Genomic DNA, 15,910 nt, shown 5'->3' with positions numbered 1-15,910 from the left:
AAAAAAAATGAAAACTGACAATGTCCATAAAGAGCTCAAAATAAGTCAAAATATTTGAAAATTTTATCTGTATAGAAAATGGAAATGTAAACATCAGTCAAAATTTCATGCATGCACGGTCATTTTTTTTAAAGTTACACCAAAAACCAAAATCGATTTTCTCGAAAACAGATTTTGCGTAAAAATTCCCGTTTTTCCTTAATTTTTCTTTTGTTTTTCCCGGCGCTTTTGAAAACTACTGGGAAATTTAAATTTTGACCTCCCCAATGCACCAACGATATTCACTTTCTGATCGAACAAGATACTGAAGTTGAAAATCGTAGCATTATTTCGACTACTTATCGTGTACACAGACACAAAAAAAATAAAAAAAAATAAAAAAATAAAAAAAAAAATAAAAAAATAAAAAAACACACATCATTGTAAAATCAATACATTCATCGTTCCACTCAGAATCTAAAATTGCAGGTATAATAGAAACACATCGAATCGTATATTAATTTTTAAAGGTAATTCTTGATTTTTTTTTATTATTATAAAATTATTATATTTAAACGTTTTTTTTATGATGACGCGTATTGTTTGAGATTTCCAAAGTGTTTTTACATTTTGTATACCTACAACGTTTAAGGGGGCATAAAAATCCCAGCCCTAGTATTAATTTATTGTATTGCGTATTACGGGTACCTAGTCGATATATATTATATTTTTTAATCATTAGATCAGACAATGTGCGCCGAACGCTATACCCAGGCGAAAAACAGTGCACTAAACGGTTCTCGAAAAGTTTATTTTCAATTTGCAATCACAAACAGCATCGTGTTGTCACCCCTACCTGATATGCATTCCTGATGTTGACGACTTGCTTTGTTTCCGCCACCGTGCCAGCCACGCCGACTCCGAACGGTATTTGGATTTCTTCCTCTTTCGCCTTGTCGACAGCTTCGCTCAGTTCTGCAGACATAATATTACGACGATTACAATACCATAATAACTATATACGCTTGATACTAAGTAGTAAGTACTAATATTTTATTTAACGACGATGACGTTCGTCAATCTCACATAGGAAAAAATTTGTGTTTTATATAAAGTGGCGGACGTGTGACATAAACGTAGCACGCTACTCAATATCTTCCACTTCAAAGAAAACGTATTAAAAGTAACCATTAATTGTATATATTATAATATTGTATACCTGGTGACAATTAAGTAATTTTTACATTGTATTCGTTTCTATATGGCGATAAACAAAGGGTTAGCAAAATAAAATATCTATGCCCAGCCCAAAAACATATTTATGTTAAAAAAAAATAGTAAATAATTTAAATTGCATTAAAAAATGTTGTGTTGTAATTTACTTGTTTACCACTTCAAATCATGCGAGAAAAGGAAAAACCATCGGTTTAGCGACAAAATTATTATACAATGATAAAAGAATCATCATAATGTTTATAGAATCGTTTTTTTTACAGTGAATACGTCTGGAAAATAAGACGATTCCGTAAGTTTTTTACAAATTTTCAATAGACGCGTGAATTGCGTTTTCGGAATTCATGCCAAACGTAGGCTATACCGCATTCGACTAGTAACAACGAATAGTATGTTATTTTTCAAAATTCGAATAAATTTAAAAGTTAAAACTATTTTCTCGTGTTTTTATATGCTATCTAATACAAATTTCAGAATTGTACACAATTACCGTAAAGCGTTTGATTTATCTATATCGAATCGGGAATTAGACAGTTAGTATTATAATATAGGTAGGTATCATATATTTTTATATATAATGTTAATTTCAAAGTCGAAAGAAGTTCTAAATAGTTGAGTGACTTTCTTAATTTTCTACTCGGTAACATTTAACGGCACTATGGCTGCGTATAGTTACGTACCTAAAAATCCTTAAACTATACGTTTTGTGTTCGTTTTTTGATTTTTTGATTCTAATTTCTTTTCCATGTCTAAAGAATGTTTCTACATTTTCCACAAAACCTCTCTGTGGATTGAAAATTCGTAACAGTTGGTATTATAACTGATGCAAAATATAAAATATTGTAAAATATTCAATTAGTTAACTTGGAATTTTTGAACAACTAACGTAGAACGACGGGAAGTCTTGTGGTTGACCGAGATCGGATTCCCTATAACAAAGGGGAAAACTATTTGTATTGTTTTACTTCGTATAAATTATCCACGAGACTTGACATTTCCACGGATTATTTATTTCTGTATTTTAATGAGGTGATAAATATATCAAAACATATTCTTATTTAAGTAATTATAAAATACCTAAAAAAAAAACAGTTATGATTTTTCACTGTAAAGTTCAAATGAAAATTGTATTTCAAATAAATAAATTGTACACGCAAAAAGTAACAACCTATAGAAAATTGCCATAACTAATATTATAAGCGTGTCAGCAAATCGAATACCAACAATGATGTTGTCAAATTTCAAGTAAATATTTTTTACGGATGTAGCTCCAAACAAATTAAACAAATAAACACTATTATTAAGTAGTTGGTATGTGGTTGGAGAGAAAAATGAATACTTGACAGTAAATAACAAGATACCTATCTAAAAAAAACCTGAAGTAAAATATATAGGCAGGTAGGTCGTATCGTTATAATATATTATTATAAGTTTAAAAATGACCCCATTACAGGCTATGGCCGGGCCATAGGTAGGCTTATTAAAAACATTATAATATTATGGTTGTGAATACATTTTCTACATAAAAAATAATGTCTATCCCGATATGGTTCCAACTGTAGCAATTTATATTAAATGCGCTAAGACGCAAGCTTGTAATCTAAATAAATGTTTATAGAATGCTTAAATTATCAACGTTTATTGGTATAGCAATGAGTTGCAATTAAACTCGTAATTAAAAACGAAACAAAACGTTATTATTTTGACAAAACTAATGTACGAGAATAAAATGTAGCGCAAACGAAAAGCATATAAATAGAGGTATACCCTCTATTCTCTAAGTATAAAGTTCTTGGACATTGGATAGGAAAAGCGCGTTTATCGTATATTATAGTCATTAAAACCTTTCATTATTGTCAGCCGTTTTTATTCAATTATCCACGAATGCTTGTTTAGTGGGTCACAGAAATATACTCAAAAATGTGTCATATTATTATAATATAGTCACAATCGTAATATAACAATAATTCTTTATTTCGATCACGAATTAAATTTCGTTTAACTTCGCATTTTAAGATTAACTATCCGTCGACGTTTTAAGCATAAAATTTATATTTTATTTTAAGCATAAATAAAAATGTAAACAAAACTAAATTTAAATTTAAATTCTCAACGATTAGACATGTTTTTTTTTTATAAGGGTTTCATTAGAAGAACAAACATCTAAACAATAAACGTAAACGGTAATGCTTCAAAGCTGATTGTGTGATATCCTTTATTAGCCTATTTTACATTGAAAATCGTAACCATAATTAGAGCTGATGCCCTATATTAATTTGATTTGTTAATTTAAATCGAACAATAAATATTTTGTATGTGATCATAATATAAACAAATTTTATTTCTATTGTTTTTAATTATTACAATCGTCATTATTTTATTTCTAAAGATACATTTTTTAAAATAATTATTGGTACATTGTAATATGACATTATTTTTTTAAATCATAAAAAAAAAAATAATTATCAAAATTAATTGGTTATTTTAAATTAAAACTTCATAAAATAATTTTTTATATAATATCGTACATTTCACTTAATGTATTCTAATATTCCATTACCTATTTCCAGTTTTAAACTGTGAAAATGTTTGAGCGAATATTTTAATGATTTAACGTACAATCGATAATTACTACTTACTAAAATGTAATCAAAATAAATAAATATACTCTATTTAAATGGCCTTTTCGAAGTACCGGCCACGGCTGCTGTGGCTACATGATAATCTCTAGAGGAATTATAATATTAATATGTTTGAACGTATTTTGTAACGCTGCGTGAAAAGCGGTTGTTTTTCCGAAGAAAGTAAAAACATCCATCTAAACGTAAAACCAATATCCATCTCATTATTCTCCTTGGAATATGTATATATAATATAACATGGAATTAAATTTAAACTTATTTATTCGCATTCCGTCTACAGTCTACACGAATTCCTATACATATCTGTACTTAGTACCCACTAAGAGTAATAATATTATGTATGCAGACAATATGTATGATTGTATATATTATACGTTCGCAACAATAAATCACCCGACGTCAATAATTGTTCGCATGATAAACAATAGTCAATATTCTCGGCGACTACCTATATATCGATTGTGGATAACTACGTTTGCTTTCGACAAAATAATAATAATAATAATAATAATAATAATAATAATAATCGTGTTTGAAAGTCGCTCATACCTACCGTATCGAATAGACTTTTCAAGAGTAAATAGGTACTATGTATAAAGCAGTAGGATTTTATTCCATTATTGTCGTCGACTATTCGGACGATGCAGGTGGGCTGGGCGGCATTTCCCCTCTAGAACTTACCTTTCTTCAAAACACGAATATACTGAATAATATAGAGCCAGACAACGTTTTCTGTATATTATCATAATAACATATTATATTATACCAAACATAATAATATGTAAAGTAAAAGGGTATAAGGTTTAGCCGGTGAAGGCAAATAAGTGTAGGTACCTCCTATATACACTCAGATATAAGCCGTTTCCACCATTCAGAGTTTAACTTTAGCAAAATACACTCGCGTATGGGCTTTGTGAATTGGCTGTTAGGTATATATCATTAATAATTTTTATTATTTTTAACGAATAATTAGGTAGCTCGTGAAGAGGATTTGCATAATGCTAATATATAATACAATAAACAAAACATGTATTTTTAAATTACAATAGGTATAAAGCAACCCATAAAGATAGGTATCATATTAAGTGTACCTACTCAAAATAGTCAATGCGATTATACAGTTTTCGAGGGAATATTATATGGACAGTATTTCGATATTCTATACTTATAGCAGATTTGAAGGTATGATAATATGCCGCATATTTTTTTAAAGTGCCTAAAAAATGGCTTAGGTATAGAAAAAACGATAAAGTATAAAAAACTATCGGTGCGGATCGTTATCTACCCCTAATTTGCGTTTGACAAAAAAATGATAATAATAACATTGGAACGTCGCGTTTAAAACCCCTGTCGTAGTGTCATACCTACCGAATCGAATATACTTTTCAAGAGTAGATATACCAATGCAGTATAGCAAAACCACGACGCCATGTCGAATCGAATATAATATTTTATACCATTATTATTATTGTCGACTTCCGATGACTCAGGTGGACAGGGCGGCATTTCCTCTCTGGAACTTATCGTCTGCAAAACGCGAATATACCGACAGAGCCAGACAACGTTTTCTGTACATCATAATATTATATATTATAATATAGAACGCATATAACATTATAAAGTAAGGGGGATAAGGTATAGCCGGTGTAGGAAAATAAGACGTGTTGGTGGTACCTACTCGCCGTCTCCGACGCCAATGATTTCTATAATGTGAAAACGATAATATCATTTACAATATAATAAACAATTGCTTTGGTGTATAAAATATGTATTTTTAAACAATGCTGATTATATACCGCCGTAACTCATAAGTATTATAAGTATAGGTATTTGTATCATATTATGTGTAGTTAAAATAATTACTGGGGGACAGAGTGGCCGAGCGGACTAAGGCGTCGGTTGCGCCGCGCACCGGCGCCGGTTCAAAACCTCAGCCGTGGGCGGCATTTTTCTTCGGGCAAGTCACGGTTTCCGGAAAACAAGTGCCGCCATCCCCCACCCAGGCATGGGTACCCAAAATCTGCCAAGCTATCAAACACGCGTGTTTACCTACATTACCATCTCCCACAGTAAAAAAATCCACCCAATGGCCTAAGTTGCCAAGGAAAACAATATAAAAAAATAGTTACTATGATTATGCAATTTTTGAGGGAATGTTATGCTACCATCCATAATATTCAATAATATTCGATGTCGAACATTCTATTATTACAGCTGAGTCAAAGGTATAATAATATGCTAATAATTTTTTTTAAGCGCTTAAAAAAGGTTATAAGTTTTCCCTATGTGAGACACTGGGAACAAATCTAATTTAGCACCCTAACCATTATTTAATTTTTTTGTTTGCAAAAACATATTATTTATTTATCGAGGTTGCCAAAAAAATAATCATGGAAATTATTAGTTTTTGGGTTATCCTAAAAAATATAGGTGTACTTACCATATTTTTGTAAAAAAACACTAAACAAATATTTTATCAAAAACATTTTAATATTTGAACTTATTAAAAAGGTTGGTTCCGAAAAAACATTTGCGATGATCATTAGGTTTTGAGTTATACGCGAAATATGTGCAAATTGCATTTACTGTATTTTCATATTTTTCGTCAGTCACTAAAAAATCAATTTTTCGTTGCGTTCGCTTTAACAGCTTACATCAAAAACATCCCACGGCTTGGAATACAAAACCATCTCTGGTAGGTCACATGGTAAAAACCAAATATTTTTATAAACTTATATAGATACAAGGATATTATCTATGACATTAAAGTTGACATACACTCTGAATAATTATATTTAAAGAAAATTAATATTTTAGAATTGAATGTACTTTTTTCCTTAAAAATGTTGAAATTACAATAGATTTAATAGACTATAATATTATAAATATAAAAAAAAATTAACTACTTGTCTACTTATAATAGTTAAATTTTTATGTTTTTACCTCGTACAGTTCTGTAGTATAAATTAAAATAAATAATAATTTAACGTTGTTTTAAAAGATATTTCTGGTGTGTAGTTTGGGTGAATAAATTACTCTAAACCAGTTAGTATGTCAAACTACACTACACACTATTTCCGAAATTAGAATTGCGTATATTGTCTTTGATATCTTAAACATTTTAATTTAAAATATAATTAAGTTTAAAATAATAAACTTTTGATATACATATTTTTATAACTTGGAGAATATTCCATTAGTTTAAATGTTTAATGATATGTATATTATACAACAATTATTATTATTTTGTACTATATGTATAATATCGTACTCGTTATATTTGTTTTAACTGTGTAAATACGAGAACGTGAGGGAAAATAAAAATAATAATTATTATTATTATTATTATGTTATTCATGTAGAACGAACGCATTCGCGGAGATTGAAGATGCAAAAAAATAAAAAATAAAATATAATTTCAATAATAAATTGTTGACTGTCGATAAAAAAAAAGACGTCTATCTACAATAAACTAATATAGAAACCATCAATCTCATTTCGTGTGCCATTCGTGTTTCGTGGCTTGTGGTTAACAAAGGAAACATTGAATTTCCGAAGAATAAAATTGAAAACCAACTCTTGTATACCTAAAGGTTTGATTGACGCCTGTTGCACGGCATATATATATATATATATATGACATAGGTAAACCACGATGGTTCAGTGATCGAATGAAAAATATCGTATTTGGTCGACGTCCATGTTTGATGCATGATTTTCAGGCTTAAAACGAACGTTTTAGATTGATGGGTTTCTCATTCACACGTTATACATTAGTTGTGCCAACAATGAGCTTGACATATTGTGTAAAACAACCCCTATTTTAGTCTTTCTCAATTTAATATAATATATATATATAAATAAAAAAAGCCTCGAATGACGTTCGACGATTATCGCTTTGTCCGCCGTCGGAAGGAAGGATTCTCTCAGACAAAAGCCACATTTAATTGATCGTTCTGTTCCACGGTTTCATCCCCTGGGATTACGTTGTACACGAGCAAATTAAATAAAAGATAATAAGCAAACAGTTCACAATACATAGAATATAAAACGATAGTGGTTCTGTGTTAATTAAAATTCCTTGTATTCTACGGAAATCCAATTTTGTTGAAAACTTTACATCTCGAGTTTTAGTTATTAAGCCAAATCAAAACTATTTATGAAATAAATTAATTTCATAATATTATATTGACAAATCGGGAAATTTAAATAATATTTTATAGCTATCACAAACAACAATAAAATGTTGGTCTATCGATTTAAACGTAGGTACGAAGAGGTTTTTCCGCTAGTACTTACTAAGAAAATTATTATTAATTTACCGATCGGAAACAGTTTGATTTATTTATTGTATTTATAGTTTGCAAAAAACTCAATACATTCCGTCCAGATATTTTTCCTACCATTGTTTAAACGGGTATTTTATTTTCCTATATTTTCCCGACGATTTGTACGTTATTATTTATTTACCGATTGTCAATACCAGTGAATAAAATATACTTATCACAAATAATAAAATTAAAATGTTTAGGCAACCTACATTGTTTATTGCCTAGTCAAGTCTGAAATAACTATCACATAATAATAAATACAACTAAAATAAATTAGCTAAGTATGTAATACGAACACTGAGATAAAGAATCATACATTTTATAATATACTTAAAGTAGTTTAATTAAGGTGTTCAATTTTATATTTGAGTATTTCAACGTTTTTTTTTTTTTATTGTTGTTGTACACACATAGGCTGTGGCGTTCTATTGTGTTTCATAATACATAAAGCCTGCCAGGGATCTTATTAAAGTTTCTAATATTATAATAACAGTCTATTGTCTAAAGCTCACTTTATTCTCTGTCCATTTATGAACATATTTTCCACGGCGATAGACGATAGTAGTTATGTTAGGTAATATAAGCCCACCGATTTCTATAGCTATTATTTACTATTACACTAGATTAAGAACTCCGTGTATAAAACGAATCCAACATGATTCAAACTCGTTCGCCATGTTTCGGTATATTATGTGGAAAAACGTCCATATGGATATAAAAATCTCAAGCTATTCAGGTGTACCGTAATGCCGAAGATAGGGTGGGTACTTGTATTATATTGTTTAGGTAATCCGGGTCAATTTTTCGACCAATAAAAATGGCGAAACAACGTTGATTTGATGACACGAGTTCCATAGTCTAGTATCTATATATATAAAGAGACTTGTCCTGGGTGATTCATCAACGCCCAGACCAAACCATTGGACGGATCTGGCTGAAATTTGGCATACAGATAGCTATTATGATGTAGACGTGCGCTAAGAAAGGATTTTTCGAAAATCGCATTTTAAAGAGGTGCTCAAACAGGGATCTCGAGATTCACGATAGAAATTGGAAATTTTATTTTTATTTACTTTTTAAATAGTTGCCATTGGTTACAGTCTACAGTAGAAATTAGTATTTATTTATTATTGGTTTCCATTGGTTATTTGGGCAGATCAGGTACAAGCTAGCACCAAATCAAATTATTGAACATTGCAGCAAGTTACATCCAAAAACAGTTGAACAATCAAAATTTTTTTAAGTTGCAATTTTTTACTGATAACGAAGTGCACGGGTTCAGCTTGGTATAAATGTTTGTGTGTAGATTAGTCCTCTGGAAAGAAGATAGATTAATTTAATAAGGACTAAATTTGGTTTTTTTATTCATTGGATTTTAGTACGGTTAGGTTAGGTTAGGATTTTGTATTAATTGATTATAATTATAATTATAATTGATTGGTATATTAATCCACCGTAGGTGGAATTAAGTAAACACGACAAACTTGGTATAACTTTGATACTTTAGAGTTAAATCATACACTTACGTACAAACAGCACGGGGTCCGCGATCTACCGTAGGTAGATTGCCTACCTGATAATATACTGCCGCGAACCAGAATTTTTATTCTGGGCCACGGAAAAGTTAAGATAAGTTTTGAACACCATACACCGATTATTAAATAACGAATTTAACAAAGTTTGAGTCATAAGAGTCCTGGTGCCTACATTTAACGGGCAACGAAGTGCACGGGATCAGCTATTTTTGATAAAAATATATTTTTCATTATTACCACTAGAAACATTTCAATACGTTTTCATTAACCATTTTTTATATTTACTTTCCGATCACATTAAACGATAAAATTTGAATAAAAAATTATACATATCAACGTTCGGAGGCAAAATAAAAAACCAATCACGGGCGAAGCTGTGACGGGTCGGCTAGTATTATATAAGTCTGTTTCTGTGTATAAGACTATAGTGACTACGTCACATATTAAGAAGGTCATAATGGAATTCACAGTGGTGGCCAGACAGAAACGTCACCCAACTAATAAAAGATTACTACATAATTCGTCTCTGTACTTTGAGACATAAAATAAAGAGAATTCGTTTTGGGTATATTTTATTACATACTATTGGTGTATTCTTCCATCCAAGAATTTTATATATTTCATTTGCACGGATAGAATATACGTAGGTAATATCATAATTTATTCACGTTTTATTTCATTTGTTTTCATTTTATATACGGATAAAGTCTGACGTCGTAAAATTGAAAATGTATTATTTTATACGCATCGGAATAGCCGTTTTAAAAGTTAACTTATTTATGGATGTATAATATTATAAAAATATAGTACAAAGGTACATGAGGATAGTATTTCATTATATTGTTCTGCCGGCGCACGACGATCGTCGTTTCGTCGTAAAATTTCCAAAGGGATATCGCACGATAAAACGAGAAACAGAAGAAAAAACCGAATACCTCCAAGCTATATTTAGTCAGAGACGTAAAATGACGGTCGTTCGAAAATCGCGATTCTTATTCATATTTTTACGCGATAAAGTGATATTTCAAAAGCACGTGTAGCGTGCATTTAGTTAGGTATATTATGTATAGTGGATGTGTCCCACTAAGCCTACCGTCATTGTTTTGACTATTAATTCTCTCAAGTATCAGTTGTCCGATAATTTCGGGTTGACATCTGTCAACTGTGCAGCGTACCCAAATTGAAACTCGCCAGTTATATATAAATTAACATTTAATAATAATTTAATCTTCAAGCATGCGCGGTCAAAGAGCATTATCTAAAATCGGTAAAGCTGATAGGATTATTATTATTACTATAGTGTTCAGTTTTGACGAAATAACAATATAGACAAGTACTATGCACCCACCGGCTACCAGATTGGCGTTGTCGTTGAATTTCGTCCGAAGACCGATAAATAATAATTATTTCGAAAGCCGTAAATATTTAGGAATGATATTAAAAATGTAGCATGATATAGCATAAAAAATTATAAAACCATTTGACTAAGTCCACGATTATTAAATGAAAATAATGAAAAACTATTTTGGACATTTTTTTGGTAGTCGAGTTATCAACGTTATTGTATTTAGGCTCTATAAGACCCAACAAAAACCTATTTGGACGACCAAATTTGAGACTTCAGAGAAAATGGTCGAACCTAAACAAAATTGTTCGTTTAATAATCTAAATGCATTCATTGCTTTAACGGATTAAATAGCAAAACTGTATAGCACCAAAAAAAGCCAACGTTTTTAACAACATCTTCACGTTTTTGGCTAATTATTAATGTTTGGGAACTTACTTTTTTTGATAATTAAATTACCTACAAATTACAATACGAATTACCTTTCAAAAGTGTAATTAAATTATTTCTAAGTTATTTTTTTCTATTTGGCCTTCAAGTACCTACTTTTGCGCTAAAAAGTTACTTCATTACCATAAAAGTTACTTTTTATTCTCAAAAATATCACTGGAGCTTAATAATTATATTATAAATGCATTAACTAAGTAATTGCGTCAATCAAAAATATGAAATCATATAAAATGTTTATTTAAGAACTAAAGAAAACAATACTTGTTTAACACATTTTACTCTTTATATTAATTTTAAATATCAATACTTTTTCTAAATTACCAATTTAAAATTACTAGTTACTACCTATACCTACCTAGGTACCTATTAATTTAGTTATAATAAATATTTTACTGTTAAAAAATAGTGTTTAAATTTTATATTGTTACACATACTATCAATTGTTTCTCAAAATGTATTTATAAAAAATAAAATAAAGTAACGATAGTAGCCTGGTAATTTTACTACAAAAATGTAACTTTGTATAAATGACTTACAATAAAATGCAATCAAATTACCGTCAAATTACTTAGAAAGTAATTTCATTACACTAATTTGTAACTAAGTTACTCTTCGACATTGCTAATTACTATCCCTAAGCTGTTTGGTAATAATTCATCGTTTCATTAAACGTTCTACGACTGAGGGTTGAATGATTTTTGCGTTCGCAAATCAATATTGTTCTGTCACTTTAATAATAATCCACAAGAGAATCGAATTAGAGTTATTTAAACAGAATTGAAATCATTATTGGATCCTCACAGCAGGTATACCTATACTCTACGCTGTAGTGACGTTGGAGATGCGAAATATAGTTTCGGTTTTACACTAATCAATAACTACGGTTTTATTTTAATACAATTGAGTGTTCTTTCTTTTGTTTTTTTTTTTTACACACAATCTCCCGAATACTATTTGTACTTAGTGTGGTTTTTATTATTATTGTTTGTTGTTTTAACTATAGCGCAGTCCGAATGTATTTGCGGGGTAGTGGGGTATAACTATTGATTTTGTACTGTCTGTTGTGTGTATATTATATGTTATGTGGCTATATTTTCGGTAACTGACGTATGAAAAAAAGAATAACGAGTGTAAAGAGAATCAGATTTAAGAATGTGTCTTACGTTTTTATCTTACTAAATATTATAATATATTCTGTACGAGATAAAGACACACGCGAAATCGTTTTACAATTATTACGACGCGTTCGAATAATATATTAGGTATAAAGAGTAACCGAAAAACAAAAGAACAAATTTTCCTCGGTGAAACTCGCTGGCTCCACGATAAATATTATGCAATAATAATAATTATAAGCGACTCGACGAGAACTGTAACATGCTAAAGGTATTAAATCTGCGATCGGTCTCCATATTACTTATTCGTGCAAATGTTTCAGCCTCGCGTACGAATTATAATATTTGACTTTAAAGTGTATCCACTGTAAATATAATTTACATTTAAGCCAAAACCGGTGTATCGTGCGTACAGCAGTTATATCATGCTGAATGCTTATTATTGTGAGTACGTTTCATTAATAATTCACGAACACTTTAGGCACCGATCTCGTATACGGCAGGTGGGTAGGTACCTAACCTATATTATTAAAAACGCAGTTTACTCAAATGCCGCGTATTTAACAAATTACCATTTTAATAAGTTCGTTTGTTCCCTAATTTTTCGTTGATATATGAAACAATAACATTCCTCTCAAATTCCTCGCTTAAAGAACCTCTGTGTACCACATAATATTCAACGACAAAAGCGAATGAGAAGAAGTTAAGTATACCGTTTCACGTGGAAAAATAATTGCGCACCACTCGTAATGTGTTTACACTGGAAAGTGTATACTCGGGGTACTTAGTTTATATAAATAATATGTGACACGACCATACAAGGACAATACATTGTTTTATTTCATCTATTCTATTTAACCTACAGTTATTATACAAATGGACATTTATAGAGGCAAATTTTAAGTTATTATGTTTATTTGATAAATCTAAATTAAAACAATATGTATTCCTTTAATATCAAACGTAGTACGGTATATTATTACATTCCAACGCTGCGCTTGCTTAAACAAGTTGAAATTCTTGAATTTAGAGATTTTTAATATTCGTTTTTAAATTCGGTTTATTTTGCTTGAATTAAAAATGTTCTACTATGAAAAGGTAATTTTTAAAATAAATAGAATGTCAGGCTGTTGAACAAAAATGTTTAAATATTGCGTTATTTAATAGGTAGGTACCTGCCGTAATTTAATTTAAAAACGAAATAATCACGTAACTAAATTTTCAAAAAAAGCATACGATATTTAAAAATATAACTTAATTTTGGCACTTGATCATTTACGCGCAAGACAGTAACTCGTTTTAGTTCTAAGAAATCAATACAGTGCATAATATTATGTTCTCCATTGTGGTTTAAAAAAAAAACAATATGTCACCTAAAATATAAATTATCAACGCAAATAACAATAAGAATAATAAGAATATTTTGAAAGTGTAAACAATTGTTATTTACATAAAATTGACATTATTCGGACTAATACAATATATAGTTATAATATTATATAAAACACACTCATCAAAAGTCCGTTTGTCGTTTTGGTTTTGCATTGTAATATTATATCAATAATATTAGTAATGATGAACACAGCTATGGAAACTCGACAAATAGAAATTTTAATATTTTCATATTTTATAAATTTTAAAACGTATCGTTAATAATATTTTTCCAAGCGATTACAGTATTATACCCTAGATGAGTTTAAACGAGTTTCGTTATTAAATCATTATTGTACCACGTGCAACGACAAAAATACACCTGTCAGCGAACCATAACTGCGTTTATATTACACAGGTGAAAAATCACACAGATTCGACAGACATTCACGACTGTAAACGCATTTTTATTTTTTATTTTAGGTTTGTTGTGGTACTTTAATGTCATTCATAACAGTAGAATTATATCAGTTTGTGTACGAGTATAATAATTTTAGGTATGTATTGTATAGTTACATTATTTATGTTACACGGAATTCATCTAAAACCACTTTGTTTTAAAACCAATTCGAACACAACATTTTGTCTATATTGTTTTCGTTAAATGAAAATATGATGACATTTTGATTGTAAACGTACATTTAATGAATACCTATTGTAAAAATCGTTTAATCACTCTTCAACGTACGTTTTGATACCTACCCACTAATGATATAGCATTATTGTTCTTATTTTTATAATGATTAAATGCTAATATTTTATTCAAATACATTACAATTTTTTTAAACGTATTGCTTATAATAATATATTATATTATCATTTAATTTTGAAATATTCAAGATTTTGTAATTATTATTTTAAATAGGGGTATTTTAGATTCTGAACGGAGAGATCAACTTATTGATTTTACAACGATGTGTGTTTTTAGATTCTGAGCGGAGCGATGAATGTATTGATTTTACAATGATGTGTGTTTTTATTTATTTATTTTTTTTTTTGTGTCCATCATCACCTTTTAGGACAGTAAAAATGCTTGGATTTTCTTTAACAGTATCTTTTCTGATAGGAAAGTGAATCTAGTTGGTACTTTGGGGGGGGGGGGGGGCAAAAGTGAATATGTCCCAGTAGTTTTCATACGCGATGTGAAAAACAAAAGAAAAATTAAGGAAAAACTGGAATTTTTACGCAAAATCTGTTTTCGAGAAAATCGATTTTGGTTTTGGGTACAACTCGAAAACAAATGAACGTATGTACATGACATTTTGACTAAATATTTATATTAGTACACCATAACATTTTCCAAATATATTGACTTACTTTGAGCTGTTTACGGACATTTTCAGTTTCCATTTTATTTAGTTTTTTTTCTATAAATATCAATACAATTTTTTTTTTTGGTTAGGTTAGGTACTTATCAAATTTAAAATTTAATAATTATTTTGTAGTTAAAAATTTATAAAATGTTCAACTTTTATAGCTAAGAATTGAAAATTTAAAACAAGATTCCACGTAAATAGGTTATATAATATGAATTACTTTATTCACCTTTATATCATCACATATACTTAATAATATCATATAGGCTGACTGACCGTTTTCACTCAGAATCGTTTTTCTTATACACTGGTATTATATCATTGAATTCAAATTAAACACCTTCCATTACAGTGACCCATTTGTAACCTAATGTACTGCAGAGCGACATCCACTTACCCAACTTTTTTAAAACTATTCTCATAAGATTTTTTTTAAATTTGTTTTTTTAATAAAGTCCGAAAAAAAAATTAAATTCATTGTAGCCTTTTGTAATAACAACACTATATTACTACTAATACACACACACACACAC

The 15,910-nt window shown here is 29.5% G+C and overlaps 1 protein-coding gene across 6 annotated transcripts in view; it reads right to left on the bottom strand.

The window, feature by feature from the left end:
• Positions 1-15,910, bottom strand: part of LOC100165174 (cGMP-specific 3',5'-cyclic phosphodiesterase) — a 105,344-nt gene that overhangs the window by 32,167 nt on the left and 57,267 nt on the right. For all 6 annotated transcript variants that reach the window (XM_003247095.3, XM_001945891.4, XM_016807583.2 and 3 more), the window contains one exon: positions 836-954. In XM_003247095.3, coding sequence (XP_003247143.1) covers positions 836-954 — 119 coding nt within the window. The remainder of the gene's footprint in view (positions 1-835; positions 955-15,910) is intronic.

Source organism: Acyrthosiphon pisum, chromosome A2, assembly GCF_005508785.2.
Source record: "Acyrthosiphon pisum isolate AL4f chromosome A2, pea_aphid_22Mar2018_4r6ur, whole genome shotgun sequence".
NCBI lineage: Eukaryota > Metazoa > Arthropoda > Insecta > Hemiptera > Aphididae > Acyrthosiphon > Acyrthosiphon pisum.
Note: the sequence above shows the minus strand (reverse complement) of the source record. Positions and strands in the feature narration are given on the sequence as shown.